We start from the raw sequence: 27148 nt of genomic DNA on the forward strand, positions 1-27148 counted from the left end.
ATCCTACAGTCCATAATTTGGATAAGGTTAAAATTACAAATGCCAAGGCACGACGTGCTTTTAAACAAAATAAGCGTATGTCTTGGAGGAACTATGTCTCCAAAATAAATTCCCGCACGCCCATATCCAAGGTGTGGAATATGGTGCAGAAAATAAAAGGCAAAGGTTCAAGATCGTCTGTTCACCATCTTAAGGAAGGTGACACGTTATTAACGGATAAAATAGATATTGCCAATAAACTTGGAGAAACGTTAGCGAAACATTCTTCAACTTCTAATTATGTCCCGGAGTTTCAAAAATTTAAGAAACAACAGGAGAAGATCAAAGTTAATTTCACTTCTGATAATGGTGAAGACTATAATGAAGTCTTCTCATTACATGAGCTACATACCGCCCTTGGGCAAGCTCATGACACAGCAACGGGAGCTGATAACATTCATTACCAGCTTTTAAAACATTTACCAGATTCTTGTCTGGAGACACTTTTAGATATTTGATCAAATATGGACATCAGGGAATTTTCCTACTTCATGGCATAATGCCATTGTAGTCCCAATACCGAAGCCTGGCCGGGATCATACAGATCCCTCTAACTATCGACCTATATCCTTAACAAGCTGCGTATGTAAAACCATGGAACGAATGGTTAATAATAGATTAATTTGGTATCTGGAAACCAATAATCTAATTACAAATATCCAATGTGGTTTCCGAAAAAATAGAAGTACTATCGACCATTTAGTAAGATTAGAATCCTTTGTGAAAAATGCTATTGTAAACAAACAACACGTAGTAACAATTTTCTTTGATCTTGAGAAATCCTACGATACTACTTGGAAGCATGGCATTTTAAAGGATTTACATGATTTTGGTTTGAGAGGCCGTTTGCCTAATTTTATATCACAATTTTTAACAGACAGACAATTTCAAGTCCGAGTCGGTTCCACCCTGTCTGACCATTATAACCAGGATCAGGGTGTCCCACAAGGCAGTATATTGTCTGTCACCTTGTTTAGTATTAAAATTAATAGTCTATCCAAGGTTTTAAGTAATTCAGTGGATGGATCACTGTTCGTGGATGATTTTAATGCATCTTGTTGTGGTAAAAATATGCATACCATAGAGAGGCAGTTACAAATCTGTCTCAATAAAATTCATAAATGGTCTCTCGAAAACGGGTTCAAATTTTCTATGTCTAAAACTAACTGTATACACTTCTGCAGAAAATATAAGCCGCATAAAGACCCTGAATTATTTTTGAATGGCACCCCTATCAAAGTTGTTAAAGAGGCCAAATTCTTGGGACTCATCTTTGATAGCCATTTAACTTTCTTACCACACATTAAATCTCTTAAAGCTAAATGCCTGAAAGCACTCGATTTGTTGAAAGTTGTTTCTAATTCCAAGTGGGGAGGGGATCAGACTACCCTCCTACACTTATACAGGTCACTGATCCGTTCCAAACTTGATTATGGCTCCATCGTCTACGGTGGAGCCTGTAAAAGTAATTTAAAAAAACTTGATACTATCCATCACCAGGGACTGAGGCTTTGCCTTGGAGCCTTTCGCACTTCTCCTATTCCAAGTCTGTCTGTTGAGGCGGATGAGCCTTCTCTTAAACAACGCCGTCTGAAACTATCTTTACAATACATCACTAAATTATATTCCAATCAGTCAAATCCAGCCTTTAATTGCGTATTTAATCCTTTGTACGAAGATATTTACAATAAGAAAACATCTCTTGTTCCACCCCTAGGAATAAGAATTAAATCAGTCATTTCTGCTGCGAACATTAACTTTCAGGATATAGCTCCGACAAAACTTTTTTCATCGCCTCCTTGGCAGATGGTAAGACCAACTGTAGACCTCACATTAACAAAACTTAAGAAATCTGATACAAATCCACTTATTTATAAACAAGAATACAATCAATTACGAAACACTTATGACACATATAAATCTATATTTACAGATGGATCCAAGGATGGTGGCGCAGTTGCTAGTGCCACCGTCATTGGATCCAGAACAGTATCTTCACGTTTACCCGATAATAGTTCCATATTCACTGCAGAAGCGCACGCAATTTTAACAGCACTACAATATATCAAGAAGAAATCAAAATACAAAGACTTCATTATATTTTCAGATTCACTTTCGTGCCTTCAGGCTATTAAAAATATGTCATGTAAACATCCATTTTTAATTGAAATTCTTGAGTTATTTAATGATCTTGCGACTGGCCAATATGACATCGTTTTTTGTTGGTTACCAAGCCATGTTGGGATTGTTGGTAACACACTGGCTGATGCTGCCGCAAAAGCAGCACTCAACAAATCTGTGACACCACTTCTTTTACCATACAATGATTATAAACCTGTCATTAGATCTTACATAAGAGATCTAATGCAGAAGAAGTGGGACACCCAAGTGGGTATAAATAAATTACATGCAATAAAAGCGAATATCGGTTATACCTACTTGGGTTGTCAGTCCAGATTTGAAGAGGTCATTTTAAGACGATGTCGTATTGGCCATTCACGTTATACTCATGAATATATTTTAAAAGGTGAATATCCTCCATTCTGCGTCCCTTGTGATGAAAGAATCACGGTCAAGCATGTCCTGCTTGACTGCATTGATTTTTCCATCACAAGGGATAAATATTTCAAGGTATCAGGTATCAAGGATCTTTTTTATCAGGTAAGTAGTCATTTAATTATTGGTTTTTTAAAGGAAATCGAATTACTGCATAAATTTTGATTGTTATAGTTTGTAATTAAATAAATAACTTTTATAATTGGTAGAATTATTCAGTAACTGGGATTGTTAGTGGCTATATCCTCGAAGGGGGTTAAAGTAGTGTAAAATTATTGTCCCCCTGAGAGGGTATGTAAGACCACGTCTTTCAAAGTATGTTTATTTCTGCTCGTTTTTAGACGTAGTATATATGTTCATTTATTCTTGCTAGATTTGTCATTAATCGCCAACAGCGGAAGGGATGCTGTAAATCCGGCTGGGGTCCATGCAGGTAGCAAAAGTACTGTAAGTCCCCATGGACCCTAGCATGGTGATCTACCTTCAGCTGCTGGCGATCTATAGCCCTTTTTTATATTGTACCGTTATATATAGTGATATCTTTTATAGTTGTATACTAGTTTTAAATATTAATCTGTGATGTTCTAGTAATTTTACTGTCCATCGTTGACAGCTTTTTATGTTGTATACATTTATGTATTATTAATGTACTTCTCGTCACGATATGGCTGAAATACTGCGGATGTGACGTTAAATCTTAACTCACTCACTCACTCACTCACTATATTGTTCTCACAAATTAAACAGTGGTTATCTCATTGCTGTGGAAGGTACGACCGCCTGTAAAACTGTGAATCATTGATAAGGAAACAAAACATAATAACTTGTAAAACCTCAGTTGTAGTAACGAGATGTCATTGTGTATCAGTTTTGACTTACTCTTGATACAGGTGTTGTCAGCAGGGTTGAAACGTAATCCCGCCGGACATTTGCATCTTCCCTTGTCGCACAAAAGTCTGCCTGGACAGTCGCCGTCCTTGCACCTTCTTTTTAGCACATTTACCGGTTTACCTGTGTTTATTCAAGATTTATTCTGCATGTGTAAATACCAAAGGAGCCAGACAATAGAGCCAGAAAACATTAGCCAGACAGCAGGAACTACAAAACAGGAGCCATACAGCAGGAGCCAGAAAACAGGAGGCAGACATCAGGAGCCATACAGCGGGAGCCAGACAGCAGAACCAGACAGAAGGAGCCAGAAAACAGGAGGGAGACAGCAGGAGCCAGCCACACAGAATGGGCCAGACAGCAGGAACCAGACAACAGGAGCCAGAAACAGGAGCCAGACAGCGGGAGCTAGACATGAGCCAGACAGCAGGATCAAGAATACAGGAGCCAGACAGCAGGAGCTAGTAAGCAGGGGCCAGAAAGCATGAGCCAGAGAGCAGGAGCCAGATAGCAGGAGCCAGACAGCAGGACCCAGAAAACACGAGCGAGAGAGCAGGAGCAAGAAAGCAGCACCCAGAAGGCAGGGGCCAGACAGCAGGAGCCAGACAGCAGGAGCAAGAGAGGAGCAGCCAGACAGCATAGCCACACAGCAGGAGCCAGAAAGCAGGAGTCACACAGCAGGAGCCAGAAAGCAGGAGCCAGAAAGCAGAGCCAGGCAGAAGGAGCAAGAAAGCAGGAACCAGACAGTAGGACCCAGACATTAGGAGTCATAACGTAGGAAGCAGGCAACAGAGCCAGACAGCAGGAGCCAGACAACAGGAGCCAGAAAACAGGAGCCAGACATCAGGAGCCATACAGCAGGAGCTAGACAGCAGAAGCCAGACAGCAGGAACGACAAAACAGGAGCCAGACAGCAGGAGCCAGAAAAAAGGACGCAGACATCAGGAGCCATACAGCAGGAGCCACACAGCAGGAGCCACACAGCAGGAGCCATACAGCAGGAGCCAGAGAGCAGAACCAGACAGAAGGAGCCAGAAAACAGGACCCAGACAGCAGGTGCCAGCCACACAGAATGGGCCAGACAGCAGGAACCAGACAACAGGAGCCAGAAAGCAGGAGCCAAACAGCGGGAGCTAGACAACAGCCAGACAGCAGGATCAAGAAAACAGGAGCCAGACAGCAGGAGCTAGAAAGCAGGGGCCAGAAAGCATGAGCCATAGAGCAGGAGCCAGAAAACACGAGCGAGACAGCAAGAGCCAGCCACACAGCAGAATCAGACAGCAGGAGCCATACAGCTGGAGTCAGACAGCAGGAGCCAGACAATAGGATGCAGACAGCAGCACCAGACAGAAGGAGCCAGAAAATAGAAGCCAGACAGCAGGAGCCAGCCACACAGAATGGGCCAGACAGCAGGAACCAGACAACAGGAGCCAGAAACAGGAGCCAGACAGCAGGTGCCAGCCACACAGAATGGGCCAGACAGCAGGAACCAGACAACAGGAGCCAGAAAGCAGGAGCCAAACAGCGGGAGCTAGACAGGAGCCAGACAGCAGGATCAAGAAAACAGGAGCCAGACAGCAGGAGCCAGCCACACAGAATGGGCAAGACAGCAGGAACCAGACAACAGGAGCCAGACAGCAGGAGCCAGACAGCAGGAGCTAGAAAGCAGAGGCCAAAAGGATGAGCCAGAGAACAGGAGCCAGACAGCGGGAGACAGACAACAGGACACAGAGAGGAGCAGCCAGACAGAATAGCCACACAGCAGGAGCCAGACAGCAGAAGCCAGAAAGCAGGAGCCACACAGCAGAAGCATGAAAGCAGGAGCCAGAGAGCAGGAGCCAGACAGCAGGAGCCAGAAAGCAGGAGCCACGCATCAGGAGCCAGAAAGCAGAGCCAGGCAGAAGGAGCAAGAAAGCAGGAACCAGACAGTAGGACCCAGAGATTAGGAGTAATAATGTAGGAGCCAGACAACAGAGCCAGACAGCAGGAGCCAGACAACAGGAGCCAGAAAACAGGAGCCAGACATCAGGTGCCAAACAGCGGGAGCTAGACAAGAGCCAGCTAGCAGGATCACGAAAACAGGAGCCAGGCAGCAGGAGGCAGACAGCAGGAGCCAGAAAGCAGAGCCAGACAGCAGGAGCTAGAAAGCAGAGGACAGAAAGCAGGAGCCAGAAGGCAGGGGCCAGACAGCAGGAGCCAGACAGCAGGGGACAGGGAGGAGCAGCCAGACAGAATAGCCACACAGCAGGAGCCAGAAAGCAGGAGCCAGATAGCAGGAGCCAAACAGCGGGAGCTAGACAGGAGCCAGTCAGCAGGATCAAGATAACAGGAGCCAGACAGCAGGAGCTAGAAAGCAGGGGCCAGAAAGCAGGAGCCATAGAGCAGGAGCCAGAAAACACGAGCGAGACAGCAGGCGCCAGCCACACAGCAGAAGCAGACAGCAGGAGCCATACAGCTAGAGTCAGACAGCAGGAGCTAGACAGCAGGAGCCAGACAGCAGAAGCCAGACAATAGGATGCAGACAGCAGAACCAGACAGCAGCAGCCAGAAAGCAGGAGCCAGAAGGCAGGGACCAGACAGCAGGAGCCAGACAGCAGGAGACAGAGAGGAGCAGCCAGACAGAATAGCCACACATCAGGAGCCAGAAAGCAGGAGCCAGACAGCAGGAGCCAGAAAGCAGGAGCCTCACAGCAGGAGCCAGAAAGTAGGAACCAGAAAGCAGAGCCAGAAAGAAGGAGCAAGAAAGCAGGGTCAGTTAGCAGGAGCCAGACAACATGAGCCAGAAAACAGGAGCCAGACATCAGGAGCCAAACAGCGGGAGCCAGAGAGGAGCAGCCAGACAGAATAGCCACACAGCAGGAGCCAGACTGCAGGAGCCAGACATCAGGAGCCAGACGGTATGATGCAGACAGCAGAAGCCAGAAAACACGAGCCACAAAGTAGGAGCCAGACAGAAGGAGCCAGAAAACACGAACCAGACAGCAGGAGCAAGCCAGACAGCAGAACCAGACAGCAGGAGCGAGAAAGCAAGAGCCAGACAGCAGGAGCTAGAAAGCAGGGGCCAGACAGCAGGAGCTAGAAAGCAGGGGCCAGAATTCAGGAGCCAGAGAGCAGGAGACAGAGAGCAGGAGCCAGAAAGCACGAGCCAGACAGCAGGAGCATGAGAACAGGAGCCAGAGAGCAGGAGCCAGACAGCAGGAGCCAGACAGCATGAGACAGAGAGGGGCAGCCAGACATAATAGCCACACAGCAGGAGCCAGAAAGCAGGAGCCAGACAGCTGGAGCCAGAAAGCAGGAGCCTCACAGCAGGAGGCAGAAAGTAGGAGCCAGAAAGTAGGACCAAGAAAGCAGAGCCAGACAGCAGGAGCAAGAAAGCAGGGTCAGATAGCAGGAGCCAGACTGCAGGAGCCAGACGGTAGGATGCAGACAGCAGAAGCCAGAAAACACGAGCCACAAAGTAGGAGCCAGAGAGAAGGAGCCAGAAAACAGGAGCCAGACAACAGGAACCAGACAACAGGGGCCAGACAGCAGGAGCCAGAAAGCAGGAGCCAGACAGCAGGAGCTAGAAAGCAGGGGCCAGACAGCAGGAGCTAGAAAGCAGAAGCCAGACAGCAGGAACGACAAAACAGGAGCCAGACAGCAGCAGCCACACAGCAGGAGCCACACAGCAGGAGCCACACAGCAGGAGCCACACAGCAGAACCAGACAGAAGGAGCCAGAAAACAGGAGCCAGACAGCAGGAGCCAGCCACACAGAATGGGCCAGACAGCAGGAACCAGACAACAGGAGCCAGAAAGCAGGAGCCAAACAGCGGGAGTTAGACAAGAGCCAGCTAGCAGGATCAAGAAAACAGGAGCCAGACAGCAGGGGCTAGAAAGCAGGGGCCAGAAAGCATGAGCCATAGAGCAGCCAGAAAACACGAGCGAGACAGCAGAAGCCAGCCACACAGCAGAACCAGACATCAGGAGCAATACAGCTCGAGTCAGAAAGCAAGAGCCAGACAGCAGGAGCCAGAAAGCAGGAGCCTCACAGCAGGAGCCAGAAAGTAGGAGCCAGAAAGTAGGAACCAGAAAGCACAGCCAGAAAGAAGGAGCAAGAAAGCAGGGTCAGATAGCAGGAGCCAGACTGCAGGAGCCAGACAGCAGGAGCCAGACGGTAGGATGCAGACAGCAGAAGCCAGAAAACACGTGCCACAAAGCAGGAGCCAGACAGCAGGAGCCAGCCAGACAGCAGAACCAGACAGCTGGAGCCAGAAAGCAGGAGCCAGACAGCAGGAGCTAGAAAGCAGGGGCCAGACAGCAGGAGCTAGAAAGCAGGGGCCAGAATTCAGGAGCCAGAGAGCAGGAGACAGACAGCGGGATCCAGAAAACACGAGCCAGACAGCAGAAGCATGAAAGCAGGAGCCAGACAGCAGGAGCCAGACAGCAGGAGCCAGAAAGCAGGAGCCAGAAGGCAGGGACCAGACAGCAGGAGCCAGACAGCATGAGACAGAGAGGGGCAGCCAGACAGAATAGCCACACAGCAGGAGCCAGAAAGCAGGAGCCAGACAGCTGGAGCCAGAAAGCAGGAGCCTCACAGCAGGAGGCAGAAAGTAGGAGCCAGAAAGTAGGACCCAGAAAGCAGAGCCAGACAGCAGGAGCAAGAAAGCAGGGTCAGATAGCAGGAGCCAGACTGCAGGAGCCAGACGGTAGGATGCAGACAGCAGAAGCCAGAAAACACGAGCCACAAAGTAGGAGCCAGAGAGAAGGAGCCAGAAAACAGGAGCCAGACAACAGGAACCAGACAACAGGGGCCAGACAGCAGGAGCCAGAAAGCAGGAGCCAGACAGCAGGAGCTAGAAAGCAGGGGCCAGACAGCAGGAGCTAGAAAGCAGGGGCCACAATTCAGGAGCCAGAGAGCAGAAGCATGAAAGCAGGAGCCAGAGAGCAGGAGCCAGACAGCAGGAGCCAGACAGCAGGAGCCAGAAAGCAGGAGCCAGACAGCAGGAGACAGACAGCAGGGGACAGAAAGGAGCAGCCAGACAGAATAGACACACAGCAGAAGTCAGAAAGTAGGAGGCAGACAGCAGGAGCCAGTAAGGAGAGCCAGACAGCAGGAGCTAGAAAGCAGAGGCCAGAAAGCTTGAGCCAGAGAGCATGAGCCAGACAGCGGGAGCCAGACAGCAGGAGCCAGAAAGAAGGAGCCACACAGCAGGAGCCAGAAAGCAGAGCCAGACAGAAGGAGCGAGAAAGTACGAGCCAAACAGGAGCCAGATAGCAGAGCCAGACTGCAAGTGCCAGACAGCAGAAGCCAAACAGCAGGAATTACAAAACAGGAGCCAGACAGCAGGAGCCAGAAAACAGGAGCCAGACAACAGGAACCAGACAACAGGGGCCAGAAACCAGGAGCCAGACAGCGGGAGCTAGACAGGAGCCAGACAGCAGGAGCCAGCCAGACAACAGAAGCAGACAGCAGGAGCTAGACAGCAAAGGCCAGACAACAGAACCAGACAGCAGGAGCCAGAAATCAGGAGCCAGAAAGCAGGAGCCACACAGCAGGAGCTAGAAAGCAGGGGCCAGACAGCAGGAGCTAGAAAGCAGGGGCCAGAATTCAGGAGCCAGAGAGCAGAAGACAGAGAGCAGGAGCCAGAAAACACGAGCCAGACAGCAGGAGCATGAAAGCAGGAGCCAGAGAGCAGGAGCCAGACAGCAGGAGCCAGGAGGCAGGAGACAGACAGCAGGAGACAGACAGCAGGGGACAGGAAGGAGCAGCCAGACAGAATAGCCACACAGCAGAAGCCAGAAAGTATGTGGCAGACAGCAGGAGCCAGAAAGCAGAGCCAGACAGCAGGAGCTAGAAAGCAGAGGCCAGAAAGCATGAGCCAGAGAGCATGAGCCAGACAGCGGGAGCCAGACAGCAGGAGCCAGAAAGCAGGAGCAAGAAGGCAGGGGCCAGACATCAGGAGCCAGACAGCAGGAGACAGAGAGGAGAAGCCAGAGAGAATAGCCACACAGCAGGAGCCAGACAGCAGGAGCCAGAAAGCAGGAGCCAGAAAGCAGGAGCCAGAAAGTAGGAGCCACATAGCAGGAGCCAGAAAGCAGAGCCAGACAGAAGGAGCAAGAAAGCAGGGGCCAGACAGCAGGAGCCAGACAGCAGGAGCCAGAACGTACGAGCCAAACAGGAGCCAGATAGCAGAGCCAGACTGCAGGTGCTAGACAGCAGGAGCCAAACAGCAGGAACTATAAAACAGGAGCCAGACAGCAGGAGCCAGAAAACAGGAGCCAGACAACAGGAACCAGACAACAGGGGCGAGAAACCAGGAGCCAGACAGCGGGAGCTAGACAGGAGCCAGCCAGACAGCAGAACCAGACAGCAGGAGCCAGAAAGCAGCAGACAGACAGCAAAAGCCAGACAGCAGGAGCCTCATAGCAGGAGCCAGAAAGTAGGAGCCAGAAAGTAGGAACCAGAAAGCAGAGCCAGACAGCAGGAGCAAGAAAGCAGGGTCAGATAGCAGGAGCCAGACTGCAGGAGCCAGACGGTAGGATGCAGACAGCAGAAGCCAGAAAACACGAGCCACAAAGTAGGAGCCAGAGAGAAGGAGCCAGAAAACAGGGGCCAGACAACAGGAACCAGACAACAGGGGCCAGACAGCAGGAGCCAGAAAGCAGGAGCCAGACAGCAGGAGCTAGAAAGCAGGGGCCAGACAGCAGGAGCTAGAAAGCAGGGGCCACAATTCAGGAGCCAGAGAGCAGAAGCATGAAAGCAGGAGCCAGAGAGCAGGAGCCAGACAGCAGGAGCCAGACAGCAGGAGCCAGAAAGCAGGAGCCAGACAGCAGGAGACAGACAGCAGGGGACAGAAAGGAGCAGCCAGACAGAATAGACACACAGCAGAAGTCAGAAAGTAGGAGGCAGACAGCAGGAGCCAGTAAGGAGAGCCAGACAGCAGGAGCTAGAAAGCAGAGGCCAGAAAGCTTGAGCCAGAGAGCATGAGCCAGACAGCGGGAGCCAGACAGCAGGAGCCAGAAAGAAGGAGCCACACAGCAGGAGCCAGAAAGCAGAGCCAGACAGAAGGAGCGAGAAAGTACGAGCCAAACAGGAGCCAGATAGCAGAACCAGACTGCAAGTGCCAGACAGCAGAAGCCAAACAGCAGGAATTACAAAACAGGAGCCAGACAGCAGGAGCCAGAAAACAGGAGCCAGACAACAGGAACCAGACAACAGGGGCGAGAAACCAGGAGCCAGACAGCGGGAGCTAGACAGGAGCCAGCCAGACAGCAGAACCAGACAGCAGGAGCCAGAAAGCAGCAGACAGACAGCAAAAGCCAGACAGCAGGAGCCTCATAGCAGGAGCCAGAAAGTAGGAGCCAGAAAGTAGGAACCAGAAAGCAGAGCCAGACAGCAGGAGCAAGAAAGCAGGGTCAGATAGCAGGAGCCAGACTGCAGGAGCCAGACGGTAGGATGCAGACAGCAGAAGCCAGAAAACACGAGCCACAAAGTAGGAGCCAGAGAGAAGGAGCCAGAAAACAGGGGCCAGACAACAGGAACCAGACAACAGGGGCCAGACAGCAGGAGCCAGAAAGCAGGAGCCAGACAGCAGGAGCTAGAAAGCAGGGGCCAGACTGCAGGAGCTAGAAAGCAGGGGCCACAATTCAGGAGCCAGAGAGCAGAAGCATGAAAGCAGGAGCCAGAGAGCAGGAGCCAGACAGCAGGAGCCAGACAGCAGGAGCCAGAAAGCAGGAGCCAGACAGCAGGAGACAGACAGCAGGGGACAGAAAGGAGCAGCCAGACAGAATAGACACACAGCAGAAGTCAGAAAGTAGGAGGCAGACAGCAGGAGCCAGTAAGGAGAGCCAGACAGCAGGAGCTAGAAAGCAGAGGCCAGAAAGCTTGAGCCAGAGAGCATGAGCCAGACAGCGGGAGCCAGACAGCAGGAGCCAGAAAGAAGGAGCCACACAGCAGGAGCCAGAAAGCAGAGCCAGACAGAAGGAGCGAGAAAGTACGAGCCAAACAGGAGCCAGATAGCAGAACCAGACTGCAAGTGCCAGACAGCAGAAGCCAAACAGCAGGAATTACAAAACAGGAGCCAGACAGCAGGAGCCAGAAAACAGGAGCCAGACAACAGGAACCAGACAACAGGGGCCAGAAACCAGGAGCCAGACAGCGGGAGCTAGACAGGAGCCAGAGAGCAGGAGCCAGCCAGACAACAGAAGCAGACAGCAGGAGCTAGACAGCAAAGGCCAGACAACAGAACCAGACAGCAGGAGCCAGAAATCAGGTGCCAGAAAGCAGGAGCCACACAGCAGGAGCTAGAAAGCAGGGGCCAGACAGCAGGAGCTAGAAAGCAGGGGCCAGAATTCAGGAGCCAGAGAGCAGAAGACAGAGAGCGGGAGCCAGAAAACACGAGCCAGACAGCAGGAGCATGAAAGCAGAGGCCAGAAAGCAGGAGCCAGCCAGACAACAGAAGCAGACAGCAGGAGCTAGACAGCAAAGGCCAGACAACAGAACCAGACAGCAGGAGCCAGAAATCAGGAGCCAGAAAGCAGGAGCCACACAGCAGGAGCTAGAAAGCAGGGGCCAGAATTCAGGAGCCAGAGAGCAGAAGACAGAGAGCAGGAGCCAGAAAACACGAGCCAGACAGCAGGAGCATGAAAGCAGGAGCCAGAGAGCAGGAGCCAGACAGCAGAAGCCAGAAAGCAGGAGACAGACAGCAGGAGACAGACAGCAGGGGACAGGAAGGAGCAGCCAGACAGAATAGCCACACAGCAGAACCAGAAAGTAGGTGGCAGACAGCAGGAGCCAGAAAGCAGAGCCAGACAGCAGGAGCTAGAAAGCAGAGGCCAGAAAGCATGAGCCAGAGAGCATGAGCCAGACAGCGGGAGCCAGACAGCAGGAGCCAGAAAGCAGGAGCAAGAAGGCAGGGGCCAGACATCAGGAGCCAGACAGCAGGAGACAGAGAGGAGAAGCCAGAGAGAATAGCCACACAGCAGGAGCCAGACAGCAGGAGCCAGAAAGCAGGAGCCAGAAAGCAGGAGCCAGAAAGCAGGAGCCAGAAAGTAGGAGCCACATAGCAGGAGCCAGAAAGCAGAGCCAGACAGAAGGAGCAACAAAGCAGGGGCCAGACAGCAGGAGCCAGACAGCAGGAGCCAGAACGTACGAGCCAAACAGGAGCCAGATAGCAGAGCCAGACTGCAGGTGCTAGACAGCAGGAGCCAAACAGCAGGAACTATAAAACAGGAGCCAGACAGCAGGAGCCAGAAAACAGGAGCCAGACAACAGGAACCAGACAACAGGGGCGAGAAACCAGGAGCCAGACAGCGGGAGCTAGACAGGAGCCAGCCAGACAGCAGAACCAGACAGCAGGAGCCAGAAAGCAGCAGACAGACAGCAAAAGCCAGACAGCAGGAGCCTCATAGCAGGAGCCAGAAAGTAGGAGCCAGAAAGTAGGAACCAGAAAGCAGAGCCAGACAGCAGGAGCAAGAAAGCAGGGTCAGATAGCAGGAGCCAGACTGCAGGAGCCAGACGGTAGGATGCAGACAGCAGAAGCCAGAAAACACGAGCCACAAAGTAGGAGCCAGAGAGAAGGAGCCAGAAAACAGGGGCCAGACAACAGGAACCAGACAACAGGGGCCAGACAGCAGGAGCCAGAAAGCAGGAGCCAGACAGCAGGAGCTAGAAAGCAGGGGCCAGACAGCAGGAGCTAGAAAGCAGGGGCCACAATTCAGGAGCCAGAGAGCAGAAGCATGAAAGCAGGAGCCAGAGAGCAGGAGCCAGACAGCAGGAGCCAGACAGCAGGAGCCAGAAAGCAGGAGCCAGACAGCAGGAGACAGACAGCAGGGGACAGAAAGGAGCAGCCAGACAGAATAGACACACAGCAGAAGTCAGAAAGTAGGAGGCAGACAGCAGGAGCCAGTAAGGAGAGCCAGACAGCAGGAGCTAGAAAGCAGAGGCCAGAAAGCTTGAGCCAGAGAGCATGAGCCAGACAGCGGGAGCCAGACAGCAGGAGCCAGAAAGAAGGAGCCACACAGCAGGAGCCAGAAAGCAGAGCCAGACAGAAGGAGCGAGAAAGTACGAGCCAAACAGGAGCCAGATAGCAGAACCAGACTGCAAGTGCCAGACAGCAGAAGCCAAACAGCAGGAATTACAAAACAGGAGCCAGACAGCAGGAGCCAGAAAACAGGAGCCAGACAACAGGAACCAGACAACAGGGGCGAGAAACCAGGAGCCAGACAGCGGGAGCTAGACAGGAGCCAGCCAGACAGCAGAACCAGACAGCAGGAGCCAGAAAGCAGCAGACAGACAGCAAAAGCCAGACAGCAGGAGCCTCATAGCAGGAGCCAGAAAGTAGGAGCCAGAAAGTAGGAACCAGAAAGCAGAGCCAGACAGCAGGAGCAAGAAAGCAGGGTCAGATAGCAGGAGCCATACTGCAGGAGCCAGACGGTAGGATGCAGACAGCAGAAGCCAGAAAACACGAGCCACAAAGTAGGAGCCAGAGAGAAGGAGCCAGAAAACAGGGGCCAGACAACAGGAACCAGACAACAGGGGCCAGACAGCAGGAGCCAGAAAGCAGGAGCCAGACAGCAGGAGCTAGAAAGCAGGGGCCAGACAGCAGGAGCTAGAAAGCAGGGGCCACAATTCAGGAGCCAGAGAGCAGAAGCATGAAAGCAGGTGCCAGAGAGCAGGAGCCAGACAGCAGGAGCCAGACAGCAGGAGCCAGAAAGCAGGAGCCAGACAGCAGGAGACAGACAGCAGGGGACAGAAAGGAGCAGCCAGACAGAATAGACACACAGCAGAAGTCAGAAAGTAGGAGGCAGACAGCAGGAGCCAGTAAGGAGAGCCAGACAGCAGGAGGTAGAAAGCAGAGGCCAGAAAGCTTGAGCCAGAGAGCATGAGCCAGACAGCGGGAGCCAGACAGCAGGAGCCAGAAAGAAGGAGCCACACAGCAGGAGCCAGAAAGCAGAGCCAGACAGAAGGAGCGAGAAAGTACGAGCCAAACAGGAGCCAGATAGCAGAACCAGACTGCAAGTGCCAGACAGCAGAAGCCAAACAGCAGGAATTACAAAACAGGAGCCAGACAGCAGGAGCCAGAAAACAGGAGCCAGACAACAGGAACCAGACAACAGGGGCCAGAAACCAGGAGCCAGACAGCGGGAGCTAGACAGGAGCCAGAGAGCAGGAGCCAGCCAGACAACAGAAGCAGACAGCAGGAGCTAGACAGCAAAGGCCAGACAACAGAACCAGACAGCAGGAGCCAGAAATCAGGTGCCAGAAAGCAGGAGCCACACAGCAGGAGCTAGAAAGCAGGGGCCAGACAGCAGGAGCTAGAAAGCAGGGGCCAGAATTCAGGAGCCAGAGAGCAGAAGACAGAGAGCGGGAGCCAGAAAACACGAGCCAGACAGCAGGAGCATGAAAGCAGAGGCCAGAAAGCATGAGCCAGAGAGCATGAGCCAGACAGCAGGAGCCAGACAGCAGGAGCCAGAAAGCAGGAGCAAGAAGGCAGGGGCCAGACATCAGGAGCCAGACAGCAGGACACAGAGAGGAGAAGCCAGAGAGAATAGCCATACAGCAGGAGCCAGACAGCAGGAGCCAGAAAGCAGGAGCCAGAAAGCAGGAGCCAGAAAGTAGGAGCCACATAGCAGGAGCCAGAAAGCAGAGCCAGACAGAAGGAGCAAGAAAGCAGGGGCCAGACAGCAGGAGCCAGACAGCAGGAGCCAGAACGTACGAGCCAAACAGGAGCCAGATAGCAGAGCCAGACTGCAGGTGCTAGACAGCAGGAGCCAAACAGCAGGAACTATAAAACAGGAGCCAGACAGCAGGAGCCAGAAAACAGGAGCCAGACAACAGGAACCAGACAACAGGGGCGAGAAACCAGGAGCCAGACAGCGGGAGCTAGACAGGAGCCAGCCAGACAGCAGAACCAGACAGCAGGAGCCAGAAAGCAGGAGCCAAACAGCAAAAGCCAGACAGCAGGAGCCTCATAGCAGGAGCCAGAAAGTAGGAGCCAGAAAGTAGGAACCAGAAAGCAGAGCCAGACAGCAGGAGCAAGAAAGCAGGGTCAGATAGCAGGAGCCAGACAGCAGGAGCCAGACGGTAGGATGCAGACAGCAGAAGCCCGAAAACACAAGCTACAAAGTAGGAGCCAGTGAGAAGGAGCCAGAAAGGAGCAGCCAGACAGAATAGCCACACAGCAGAAGTCAGAAAGTACGAGCCAAACAGGAGCCAGATAGCAGAGCCAGACAGCAGGTGCCAGACAGCAGGAGCTAGAAAGCAGAGGCCAGAAAGCTTGAGCCAGAGAGCATGAGCCAGACAGCGGGAGCCAGACAGCAGGAGCCAGAAAGAAGGAGCCACACAGCAGGAGCCAGAAAGCAGAGCCAGACAGAAGGAGCAAGAAAGTACGAGCCAAACAGGAGCCAGATAGCAGAGCCAGACAGCAGGTGCCAGACAGCAGGAGCCAAACAGCAGGAATTACAAAACAGGAGCTAGACAGCAGGAGCTAGAAAACAGGAGCCAGACAACAGGAACCAGACAACAGGGGCCAGAAACCAGGAGCCAGACAGCGGGAGCTAGACAGGAGCCAGACAGCAGGAGCCAGCCAGACAACAGAAGCAGACAGCAGGAGCTAGACAGCAAAGGCGAGACAACAGAACCAGACAGCAGGAGCCAGAAATCAGGAGCCAGACAGCAGGAGCTAGAAAGCAGGGGCCAGAAATCAGGAGCCAGACTGCAGGAGCCAGAAAGGAGGAGCCAAACAGGAGCCAGACTGCAGGAGCCAGACAGCAGGAGCCAGCCAGACAACAGAAGCAGACAGCAGGAGCTAGACAGCAAAGGCCAGACAACAGAACCAGACAGCAGGAGCCAGAAATCAGGAGCCAGACAGCAGGAGCTAGAAAGCAGGGGCCAGAAATCAGGAGCCAGACTGCAGGAGCCAGAAAGGAGGGGCCAAACAGGAGCCAGACTGCAGGAGCCAGACATCAGGAGAGAGACGGTAGGATGCAGACAGCAGAAGCCAGAAAACACGAGCCACAAAGCAGGAGCCAGACAGAAGAAGCCAGAAAACACGAGCCAGACAGCAGGAGCCAGCCAGACAGCAGAACCAGACAGCAGGAGCCAGAAAGCAGGAGCGAGACAGCAGGAGCTAGAAAGCAGGGGCCAGACAGCAGGAGCTAGAAAGCAGGGGCCAGAATTCAGGAGCCAGATAGTAGGAGACAGACAGCGGTACCCAGAAAACACGAGCCAGACAGCAGGAGCATGAAAGCAGGAGCCAGAAAGCAGGAGCCAGAAGGCAGGGACCAGACAGAAGGAGCCAGACAGCAGGAGACAGAGAGGTGCAGCCAGACAGAATAGCCACACAGCAGCAGACATACAGCAGGAGCCAGAAAGCAGGAGCATCACAGCAGGAGCCAGACAGTAGGAGCCAGAAAGTAGGAACCAGAAAGCAGAGCCAGATAGAAGGGGCAAGAAAGCAGGGTCAGATAGCAGGAGCCAAACAGCAGGAGCCAGACGGTAGGATGCAGACAGGAGAAGCCAGAAAACACGAGCCACAAAGTAGGAGCCAGACAGAAGGAGCCAGAAAACACGAGCCAGACAGCAGGAGCCAGCCAGACGGCAGAACCAGACAGCAGAACCAGACAGCAGGAGCCAGACAGCAGGAGCTAGAAAGCAGGGGCCAGACAGCAGGAGCTAGAAAGCAGGGACCAGAATTCAGGAACCAGAGAGCAGGAGACAGACAGCAGGAGCCAGAAAACACGAGCCAGGCAGCAGGAGCATGAAAGCAGGAGCCAGAAAGCAGGAGCCAGACAGCAGGAGCCAGAAAGCAGGAGCCAGAAGACAGGGACCAGACAGCAGGAGACAGACAGCATGAGCCACACAGCAGGAGCCAGAAAGCAGGAGCCAGACAGCAGGAGCCAGAAAGCAGGAGCCAGAAAGCAGGAGCCAGACAGCAGGAGCTAGAAAGCAGGGGCCAGACAGCAGGAGCTAGAAAGCAGGGGCCAGAATTCAGGAGCCAGAGAGCAGAAGCATGAAAGCAGGAGCCAGAGAGCAGGAGCAAGACAGCAGGAGCCAGAAAGCAGGAGCCAGAAAGCAGGAGCCAGACAGCAGCAGACAGACAGCAGGGGACAGGAAGGAGCAGCCAGACAGAATAGCCACACAGCAGAAGCCAGAAAGTAGGAGGCAGAAAGCAGGAGCCAGAAAGCAGGAGCCTCACAGCAGGAGCCAGAAAGTAGGAGCCAGAACGTAGGGACCGGAAAGCAGAGCCAGACAGCAGGAGCCAGACGGTAGGATGCAGACAGCAGAAGCCAGAAAACACGAGCCACAAAGTAGGAGCCAGAGAGAAGGAGCCAGAAAACACGAGCCAGACAGCAGGAGCCGGCCAGACAGCAGAACCAGACAGCAGAACCAGACAGCAGGAGCCAGAAAGCAGGAGCCAGACAGCAGGAGCTAGAAAGCAGGGGCCAGACATCAGGAGCTAGAAAGGAGGAGCCAGACAGCAGGAGCCAGACAGCAGGAGCCAGAAAGCAGGAGCAAGAAGGCAGGGGCCAGACATCAGGAGCCAGACAGCAGGAGACAGAGAGGAGCAGCCAGAGAGAATTCAGGAGCCAGAGAGCAGAAGACAGAGAGCGGGAGCCAGAAAACACGAGCCAGACAGCAGGAGCATGAAAGCAGGAGCCAGAGAGCAGGAGCCAGACAGCAGGAGCGAGACGGCAGGAGCCAGAAAGCAGGAGCCAGACAGCAGGAGACAGACAGCAGGGGACAGGAAGGAGCAGCCAGACAGAATAGCACCACAGCAGAAGCCAGAAAGTAGGAGGCAGACAGCAGGAGCCAGAAAGCAGAGCCAGACAGCAGGAGCTAGAAAGCAGAGGCCAGAAAGCATGAGCCAGAGAGCAGGAGCCAGACAGCGGGAGCCAGACAGCAGGAGCCAGAAAACAGGAGCAAGAAGGCAGGGGCCAGACATCAGGAGCCAGACAGCAGGAGACAGAGAGGAGAAGCCAGAGAGAATAGCCACACAGCAGGAGCCAGACAGCAGGAGCCAGAAGGCAGGAGCCAGAAAGCAGGAGCCAGAAAGTAGGAGCTACACAACAGGAGCCAGAAAGGAGAGCCAGACAGAAGGAGCAAGAAAGCAGGGTCAGTTAGCAGGAGCCAGACAGCAGGAGCCAGAACGTACGAGCCAAACAGGAGCCAGATAGCAGAGCCAGACTGCAGGTGCTAGACAGCAGGAGCCAAACAGCAGGAACTATAAAACAGGAGCCAGACAGCAGGAGCCAGAAAACAGGAGCCAGACAACAGGAACCAGACAACAGGGGGCAGAAACCAGGAGCCAGACAGCGGGAGCTAGACAGGAGCCAGACAACAGGAGCCAGCCAGACAGCAGAACCAGACAGCAGGAACTAGACAGCAAAAGCCAGACAACAGAACCAGACAGCAGGAGCCAGAAAGCAGGAGCCAGACAGCAGGAGCTAGAAAGCAGGGGCCAGAAATCAGGAGCCAGACATTAGAAGTCATAACGTAGTAGCCAGTCAACAGAGCCAGACAGCAGGAGCTAGACAACAGGAGCCAGAAAACAGGAGCCAGACATCAGGAGCCAGACAGCAGGAACGACAAAACAGGAGCCAGACAGCAGGAGCCAGCCACACAGAAAAAAAGGAGGCAGACATCAGGATACATACAGCAGGAACCACACAGCAGGAGCCAGACAGCAGGAGCCACACAGCAGAACCAGACAGAAGGAGCCAGAAAACAGGAGCCAGACAGCAGGAGCCAGCCACACAGAATGGGCCAGACAGCAGGAACCAGACAACAGGAGCCAGAAAGCAGGAGCCAAACAGCGGGAGCTAGACAAGAGCCAGCTAGCAGGATCAAGAAAACAGGAGCCAAACAGCAGGAGCTAGAAAGCAGGGGCCAGAAAGCATGAGCAATAGAGCAGGAGCCAGAAAACACGAGCGAGACAGCAGAAGCCAGCCACACAGCAGAACCAGACAGCAGGAGCCATACAGCTAGAGTCAGACAGCAGGAGCTAGACAGCAGGAGCTAGACAGCAGGAGCCAGACAATAGGATGCAGTCAGCAGAACCAGACAGAAGGAGCCAGAAAACAGGAGCCAGACAGCAGGAGCCAGAAAGTAGGAGCTACACAACAGGAGCCAGAAAGGAGAGCCAGACAGAAGGAGCAAGAAAGCAGGGTCAGTTAGCAGGAGCCAGACAGCAGGAGCCAGAACGTACGAGCCAAACAGGAGCCAGATAGCAGAGCCAGACTGCAGGTGCTAGACAGCAGGAGCCAAACAGCAGGAACTATAAAACAGGAGCCAGACAGCAGGAGCCAGAAAACAGGAGCCAGACAACAGGAACCAGACAACAGGGGCGAGAAACCAGGAGCCAGACAGCGGGAGCTAGACAGGGGCCAGACAACAGGAGCCAGCCAGACAGCAGAACCACACAGCAGGAGCTAGACAGCAAAAGCCAGACAACAGAACCAGACAGCAGGAGCCAGAAAGCAGGAGCCAGACAGCAGGAGCTAGAAAGCAGGGGCCAGCAATCAGGAGCCAGACAGCAGGGGACAGGAAGGAGCAGCCAGACAGAATAGCCACACAGCAGAAGCCAGAAAGTAGGAGGAAGACAGCAGGAGCCAGAAAGCAGAGCCAGACAGCAGGAGCTAGAAAGCAGAGGCCAGAAAGCATGAGCCAGAGAGCATGAGCCAGACAGCGGGAGCCAGAGAGCAGGAGCCAGAAAGCAGGAGCAAGAAGGCAGGGGCCAGACATCAGGAGCCAGACAGCAGGAGACAGAGAGGAGCAGCCAGAGAGAATAGCCACACAGCAGGAGCCAGACAGCAGGAGCCAGAAAGCAGGAGCCACACAGCAGGAGCCAGAAAGTAGGAGCCACACAGCAGGAGCCAGAAAGCAGAGCCAGACAGAAGGAGGAAGAAAGCAGGGTCAGATAGCAGGAGCCAGACAGCAGGAGCCAGAACGTACGAGCCAAACAGGAGCCAGATAGCAGAGCCAGACTGCAAGTGCTAGACAGCAAGTGCTAGACAGCAGGAGTCAAACAGCAGGAGCCAAACAGGAGCCAGACATCAGGAGCCAGAAAACAGGAGCCAGACAACAGGAACCAGACAACAGGGGCGAGAAACCAGGAGCCAGACAGCGGGAGCTAGACAGGAGCCAGACAACAGGAGCCAGCCAGACAGCAGAACCAGACAGCAGGAGCTAGACAGCAAAAGCCAGACAACAGAACCAGACAGCAGGAGCCAGAAAGCAGGAGCCAGACAGCAGGAGCTAGAAAGCAGGGGCCAGCAATCAGGAGCCAGACATTAGAAGTCATAACGTAGTAGCCAGTCAACAGAGCCAGACAGCAGGAGCTAGACAACATGAGCCAGAAAACAGGAGCCAGACATCAGGAGCCAGACAGCAGGAACGACAAAACAGGAGCCAGACAGCAGGAGCCAGCCACACAGAAAAAAAGGAGGCAGACATCAGGATACATACAGCAGGAGCCACAGAGCAGGAGCCAGACAGCAGGAGCCAGACAGCAGAACCAGACAGAAGGAGCCAGAAAACAGGAGCCAGACAGCAGGAGCCAGCCACACAGAATGGGCCAGACAGCAGGAACCAGACAACAGGAGCCAGAAAGCAGGAGCCAAACAGCGGGAGCTAGACAACAGCCAGCTAGCAGGATCAAGAAAACAGGAGCCAAACAGCAGGAGCTAGAAAGCAGGGGCCAGAAAGCATGAGCCATAGAGCAGGAGCCAGAAAACACGAGCGAGACAGCAGAAGCCAGCCACACAGCAGAACCAGACAGCAGGAGCCATACAGCTAGAGTCAGACAGCAGGAGCTAGACAGCAGGAGCCAGACAATAGGATGCAGTCAGCAGAACCAGACAGAAGGAGCCAGAAAACAGGAGCCAGAGAGCGGGAGCCAGACAGCAGGAGCCAGAAAGCAGGAGCCAGAAGGCAGGGGCCAGACAGCAGGAGACAGACAGCAGGGGACAGGTAGGAGCAGCCAGACGGAATAGCCACACAGCAGGAGCCAGAAAGCAGGAGCCAGACAGCAGGAGCCAGAAAGCAGGAGCCAGAAAGTAGGAGCCACACAACAGGAGCCAGAAAGGAGAGCCAGACAGAAGGAGCAAGAAAGCAGGGTCAGACAGCAGGAGCCAGACAGCAGGAGCCAGAACGTACGAGCCAAACAGGAGCCAGATAGCAGAGCCAGACTGCAGGTGCTAGACAGCAGGAGCCAAACAGCAGGAACTATAAAACAGGAGCCAGACAGCAGGAGCCAGAAAACAGGAGCCAGACAACAGGAACCAGACAACAGGGGCGAGAAACCAGGAGCCAGACAGCGGGAGCTAGACAGGAGCCAGACAACAGGAGCCAGCCAGACAGCAGAACCACACAGCAGGAGCTAGACAGCAAAAGCCAGACAACAGAACCAGACAGCAGGAGCCAGAAAGCAGGAGCCAGACAGCAGGAGCTAGAAAGCAGGGGCCAGCAATCAGGAGCCAGACATCAGGAGGCAGACAGCAGGGGACAGGAAGGAGCAGCCAGACAGAATAGCCACACAGCAGAAGCCAGAAAGTAGGAGGCAGACAGCAGGAGCCAGAAAGCAGAGCCAGACAGCAGGAGCTAGAAAGCAGAGGCCAGAAAGCATCAGCCAGAGAGCATGAGCCAGACAGCGGGAGCCAGAGAGCAGGAGCCAGAAAGCAGGAGCAAGAAGGCAGGGGCCAGACAGCAGGAGCCAGACAGCAGGAGACAGAGAGGAGCAGCCAGAGAGAATAGCCACACAGCAGGAGGTAGACAGCAGGAGCCAGAAAGCAGGAGCCAGACATCAGGAGCCAGACAGCAGGAACGACAAAACAGGAGCCAGACAGCAGGAGCCAGCCACACAGAAAAAAAGGAGGCAGACATCAGGATACATACAGCAGGAGCCACAGAGCAGGAGCCAGACAGCAGGAGCCAGACAGCAGAACCAGACAGAAGGAGCCAGAAAACAGGAGCCAGACAGCAGGAGCCAGCCACACAGAATGGGCCAGACAGCAGGAACCAGACAACAGGAGCCAGAAAGCAGGAGCCAAACAGCGGGAGCTAGAAAGCAGGGGCCAGAAAGCATGAGCCATAGAGCAGGAGCCAGAAAACACGAGCGAGACAGCAGAAGCCAGCCACACAGCAGAACCAGACAGCAGGAGCCATACAGCTAGAGTCAGACAGCAGGAGCTAGACAGCAGGAGCCAGACAATAGGATGCAGTCAGCAGAACCAGACAGAAGGAGCCAGAAAACAGGAGCCAGACAGCAGGAGCCAGACAGCAGGAGCCAGAAAGCAGGAGCCAGAAGGCAGGGGCCAGACAGCAGGAGACAGACAGCAGGGGACAGGTAGGAGCAGCCAGACAGAATAGCCACACAGCAGGAGCCAGAAAGCAGGAGCCAGAAGGCAGGAGCCAGAAAGCAGGAGCCAGAAAGTAGGAGCCACACAACAGGAGCCAGAAAGGAGAGCCAGACAGAAGGAGCAAGAAAGCAGGGTCAGACAGCAGGAGCCAGACAGCAGGAGCCAGAACGTACGAGCCAAACAGGAGCCAGATAGCAGAGCCAGACTGCAGGTGCTAGACAGCAGGAGCCAAACAGCAGGAACTATAAAACAGGAGCCAGACAGCAGGAGCCAGAAAACAGGAGCCAGACAACAGGAACCAGACAACAGGGGCGAGAAACCAGGAGCCAGACAGCGGGAGCTAGACAGGAGCCAGACAACAGGAGCCAGCCAGACAGCAGAACCAGACAGCAGGAGCTAGACAGCAAAAGCCAGACAACAGAACCAGACAGCAGGAGCCAGAAAGCAGGAGCCAGACAGCAGGAGCTAGAAAGCAGGGGCCAGCAATCAGGAGCCAGACATCAGGAGGCAGACAGCAGGGGACAGGAAGGAGCAGCCAGACAGAATAGCCACACAGCAGAAGCCAGAAAGTAGGAGGCAGACAGCAGGAGCCAGAAAGCAGAGCCAGACAGCAGGAGCTAGAAAGCAGAGGCCAGAAAGCATCAGCCAGAGAGCATGAGCCAGACAGCGGGAGCCAGAGAGCAGGAGCCAGAAAGCAGGAGCTAGAAAGCAGGGGCCAGACATCAGGAGCCAGACAGCAGGAGACAGAGAGGAGCAGCCAGAGAGAATAGCCACACAGCAGGAGCCAGAAAGCAGGAGCCAGAAGGCAGGAGCCAGAAAGTAGGAGCCACACAACAGGAGCCAGAAAGGAGAGCCAGACAGAAGGAGCAAGAAAGCAGGGTCAGTTAGCGGAGCCAGACAGCAGGAGCCAGAACGTTCGAGCCAAACAGGAGCCAGATAGCAGAGCCAGACTGCAGGTGCTAGACAGCAGGAGCCAAACAGCAGGAACCAGACAACAAGGGCGAGAAACCAGGAGCCAGACAGCGGGAGCTAGACAGGAGCCAGACAACAGGAGCCAGTCAGACAGCAGAACCAGACAGCAGGAGCTAGACAGCAAAAGCCAGACAACAGAACCAGACAGCAGTAGCCAGAAAGCAGGAGCCAGACAGCAGGAGCTAGAAAGCAGGGCCCAGCAATCAGGAGCCAGACATCAGGAGGCAGACAGCAGGGGACAGGAAGGAGCAGCCAGACAGAATAGCCACACAGCAGAAGCCAGAAAGTAGGAGGCAGACAGCAGGAGCCAGAAAGCAGGAGCCAGACAGCAGGAGCTAGAAAGCAGAGGCCAGAAAGCATGAGCCAGAGAGCATGAGCCAGACAGCGGGAGCCAGAGAGCAGGAGCCAGAAAGCAGGAGCAAGAAGGCAGGGGCCAGACATCAGGAGCCAGACAGCAGGAGACAGAGAGGAACAGCCAGAGAGAAAAGCCACACAGCAGGAGCCAGACAGCAGGAGCCAGAAAGCAGGAGCCACACAGCAGGAGCCAGAAAGTAGGAGCCACACAGCAGGAGCCAGAAAGCAGAGCCAGACAGAAGGAGCAAGAAAGCAGGGTCAGATAGCAGGAGCCAGACAGCAGGAGCCAGAACGTACGAGCCAAACAGGAGCCAGATAGCAGAGCCAGACTGCAAGTGCTAGACAGCAAGTGCTAGACAGCAGGAGTCAAACAGCAGGAGCAAAACAGGAGCCAGACAGCAGGAGCCAGAAAACAGGAGCCAGACAACAGGAACCAGACAACAGGGGCGAGAAACCAGGAGCCAGACAGCGGGAGCTAGACAGGAGCCAGACAACAGGAGCCAGCCAGACAGCAGAACCAGACAGCAGGAGCTAGACAGCAAAAGCCAGACAACAGAACCAGACAGCAGGAGCCAGAAAGCAGGAGCCAGACAGCAGGAGCTAGAAAGCAGGGGCCAGAAATCAGGAGCCAGACATTAGAAGTCATAACGTAGTAGCCAGTCAACAGAGCCAGACAGCAGGAGCTAGACAACAGGAGCCAGAAAACAGGAGCCAGACATCAGGAGCCAGACAGCAGGAATGACAAAACAGGAGCCAGACAGCAGGAGCCAGCCACACAGAAAAAAAGGAGGCAGACATCAGGATACATACAGCAGGAACCACAGAGCAGGAGCCAGACAGCAGGAGCCAGACAGCAGAACCAGACAGAAGGAGCCAGAAAACAGGAGCCAGACAGCAGGAGCCAGCCACACAGAATGGGCCAGACAGCAGGAACCAGACAATAGGAGCCAGAAAGCAGGAGCCAAACAGCGGGAGCTAGACAACAGCCAGCTAGCAGGATCAAGAAAACAGGAGCCAAACAGCAGGAGCTAGAAAGCTGGGGCCAGAAAGCAGGAGCCATAGAGCAGGAGCCAGAAAACACGAGCGAGACAGCAGAAGCCAGCCACACAGCAGAACCAGACAGCAGGAGCCATACAGCTAGAGTCAGACAGCAGGAGCTAGACAGCAGGAGCCAGACAATAGGATGCAGTCAGCAGAACCAGACAGAAGGAGCCAGAAAACAGGAGCCAGACAGCGGGAGCCAGACAGCAGGAGCCAGAAAGCAGGAGCCAGAAGGCAGGGGCCAGACAGCAGGAGACAGACAGCAGGGGACAGGTAGGAGCAGCCAGACAGAATAGCCACACAGCAGGAGCCAGAAAGCAGGAGCCAGACAGCAGGAGCCAGAAAGCAGGAGCCTCACAGCAGGAGCCAGAAAGTAGGAGCCAGAAAGTAGGAACTAGAAAGCACAGCCAGACAGAAGGAGCAAGAAAGCAGGGTCAGATAGCAGGAGGCAGACAGCAGGGGCCAGAAAGGAGGAGCCAAACAGGAGCATGTCTGCAGGAGCCAGACATCAGGAGCCAGACGGTAGGCTGAAGACAGCAGAAGCCAGAAAACACGAGCCACAAAGTAGGAGCCAGACAGAAGACGCCAGACAGCAGGAGCCAGCCAGACAGCAGAACCAGACAGCAGGAGCCAGAAAGCAAGAGCCAGACAGCAGGAGCTAGAAAGCAGGGGCAAGACAGCAGGAGCTAGAAAGCAGGGGCCAGAATTCAGGAGCCAGAGAGTACGAGCCAAACAGGAGCTAGATAGCAGAGCCAGACTACAGGTGCCAGACAGCAGGAGCCAGAAAATAGGAGCGAGACAACAGGAACCAGACAACAGGGGCCAGAAAACAGGAGCCAGACAGCGGGGGCTAGGCAGGAGCCAGACAGCAGGAGCCAGCGAGACAGCACAACCAGACAGCAGGAGCTAGACAGCAAAAGCCAGACAACAGAACCAGACAGCAGGAGCCAGAAAGCAGGAGCCAGACAGCAGGAGCTAGAAAGCAGGGGCCAGAAATCAGGAGCCAGACAGCAGGAGCTAGAAAGCAGGGGCCAGAAATCAGGAGCCAGACATTAGGAGTCATAACGTAGTAGCCAGACAACAGAGCCAGACAGCAGGAGCCAGACAACAGGAGCCAGAAAAAAGGAGCCAGACATCAGGAGCTATACAGCAGGAGCTAGACAGCAGAAGCCAGACAGCAGGAACGACAAAACAGGAGCCAGACAGCAGGAGCCAGAAAAAAAGGACGCAGACATCAGGAGCCATACAGCAGGAGCCACACAGCAGGAGCCAGACAGCAGGAGCCAGACAACAGAACCAGACAGAAGGAGCCAGAAAACAGGAGCCAGACAGCAGGAGCCAGCCACACAGAATGGGCCAGACAGCAGGAACCAGACAACAGGAGCCAGAAAGCAGGAGCCAAACAGCGGGAGCTAGACAAGAGCCAGCTAGCAGGATCATGAAAACAGGAGCCAGACAGCAGGAGCTAGAAAGCAGGGGCCAGAAAGCATGAGCCATAGAGCAGGAGCCAGAAAACACGAGCGAGACAGCAGAAGCCAGCCACACAGCAGAACCAGACAGCAGGAGCCATACAGCTAGAGTCAGACAGCAGGAGCTAGACAGCAGGAGCCAGACAATAGGATGCAGTCAGCAGAACCAGACAACAGAGCCAGAAAGCAGGGGCCAGAAATCAGGAGCCAGAAAACAGGAGCCAGACATCAGGAGCCATACAGCAGGAGCTAGACAGCAGAAGCCAGACAGCAGGAACGACAAAACAGGAGCCAGACAGCAGCAGCCAGAAAAAAGGACGCAGACATCAGGAGCCATACAGCAGGAGCCACACAGCAGGAGCCAGACAGCAGGAGCCAGACAACAGAACCAGACAGAAGGAGCCAGAAAATGGGAGCCAGACAGCAGGAGCCAGCCACACAGAATGGGCCAGACAGCAGGAACCAGACAACAGGAGCCAGAAAGCAGGA

The 27148-nt window shown here is 54.0% G+C and overlaps 4 protein-coding genes across 4 annotated transcripts; all 4 read left to right on the forward strand.

Annotated features, from left to right (window-relative positions):
* The first annotated feature begins 6257 nt into the window (after nt 1–6257).
* LOC125384214 (activating signal cointegrator 1 complex subunit 2 homolog) lies at nt 6258–11689 on the forward strand. Its single transcript, XM_048402741.1, has 4 exons — nt 6258–6380; nt 9644–9918; nt 10507–10833; nt 11422–11689. Exons 1-4 carry the CDS (start codon nt 6258–6260, stop codon nt 11687–11689), a joined length of 993 nt encoding a protein of 330 aa, XP_048258698.1.
* A 192-nt stretch (nt 11690–11881) lies between these two features.
* On the forward strand, nt 11882–14673 carry LOC125384215 (activating signal cointegrator 1 complex subunit 2 homolog). The gene is made up of 4 exons (XM_048402742.1): nt 11882–11952; nt 12534–12902; nt 13491–13817; nt 14406–14673. The coding sequence occupies exons 1-4, from the start codon at nt 11882–11884 to the stop codon at nt 14671–14673; spliced, it is 1035 nt and encodes a 344-aa protein (XP_048258699.1).
* Nucleotides 14674–14865: 192 nt separating this feature from the next.
* LOC125384216 (serine/arginine-rich splicing factor 4-like) lies at nt 14866–18846 on the forward strand. The gene is made up of 4 exons (XM_048402743.1): nt 14866–14955; nt 15193–15467; nt 16718–17104; nt 18606–18846. Exons 1-4 carry the CDS (start codon nt 14866–14868, stop codon nt 18844–18846), a joined length of 993 nt encoding a protein of 330 aa, XP_048258700.1.
* Nucleotides 18847–21035: 2189 nt separating this feature from the next.
* LOC125384217 (golgin subfamily A member 6-like protein 22) lies at nt 21036–24684 on the forward strand. Its single transcript, XM_048402744.1, has 6 exons — nt 21036–21170; nt 21540–21595; nt 21876–21892; nt 22922–23212; nt 23661–24081; nt 24492–24684. The coding sequence occupies exons 1-6, from the start codon at nt 21036–21038 to the stop codon at nt 24682–24684; spliced, it is 1113 nt and encodes a 370-aa protein (XP_048258701.1).
* The last annotated feature ends 2464 nt before the right edge of the window (nt 24685–27148 follow it).

This window comes from Haliotis rufescens, unplaced genomic scaffold (assembly GCF_023055435.1).
Source record: "Haliotis rufescens isolate VD_foot unplaced genomic scaffold, xgHalRufe1.0.p SCAF_29, whole genome shotgun sequence".
Lineage (NCBI taxonomy): Eukaryota > Metazoa > Mollusca > Gastropoda > Lepetellida > Haliotidae > Haliotis > Haliotis rufescens.

What these genes read in the sequence shown, in the direction of transcription:
- LOC125384214 (XM_048402741.1), top strand. Translation starts at nt 6,258, where the DNA reads ATGAGCCAGAAAACAGGAGCCAGACATCAGGAGCCAAACAGCGGGAGC. An exon ending in CAGACATCAGGAGCCAGACG is followed by an intron (nt 6,381 to 9,643) that starts GTATGATGCAGA and finishes CGAGCCAAACAG; the next exon opens with GAGCCAGATAGCAGAGCCAG. An exon ending in CAGAAAGTAGGAGCCAGAAA is followed by an intron (nt 9,919 to 10,506) that starts GTAGGAACCAGA and finishes GCCACACAGCAG; the next exon opens with GAGCCAGAAAGCAGAGCCAG.
- LOC125384215 (XM_048402742.1), top strand. Translation starts at nt 11,882, where the DNA reads ATGAAAGCAGAGGCCAGAAAGCAGGAGCCAGCCAGACAACAGAAGCAG. An exon ending in GCAGGAGCTAGACAGCAAAG is followed by an intron (nt 11,953 to 12,533) that starts GCCAGACAACAG and finishes GCCACATAGCAG; the next exon opens with GAGCCAGAAAGCAGAGCCAG. An exon ending in CAGAAAGTAGGAGCCAGAAA is followed by an intron (nt 12,903 to 13,490) that starts GTAGGAACCAGA and finishes GCCACACAGCAG; the next exon opens with GAGCCAGAAAGCAGAGCCAG.
- LOC125384217 (XM_048402744.1), top strand. Translation starts at nt 21,036, where the DNA reads ATGGGCCAGACAGCAGGAACCAGACAACAGGAGCCAGAAAGCAGGAGC. An exon ending in CCAGACAGCAGAACCAGACA is followed by an intron (nt 23,213 to 23,660) that starts GCAGGAGCTAGA and finishes GCCACACAACAG; the next exon opens with GAGCCAGAAAGGAGAGCCAG. An exon ending in CACACAGCAGAAGCCAGAAA is followed by an intron (nt 24,082 to 24,491) that starts GTAGGAGGCAGA and finishes TGCAAGTGCTAG; the next exon opens with ACAGCAAGTGCTAGACAGCA.
- LOC125384216 (XM_048402743.1), top strand. Translation starts at nt 14,866, where the DNA reads ATGAAAGCAGAGGCCAGAAAGCATGAGCCAGAGAGCATGAGCCAGACA. An exon ending in CAGAAAGTAGGAGCCAGAAA is followed by an intron (nt 15,468 to 16,717) that starts GTAGGAACCAGA and finishes GCATGAAAGCAG; the next exon opens with GAGCCAGAAAGCAGGAGCCA. An exon ending in CAGACAGCAGGAGCCAGACA is followed by an intron (nt 17,105 to 18,605) that starts GCAGGAGCTAGA and finishes GCCAGACAGCAG; the next exon opens with GAGCCAGAACGTACGAGCCA.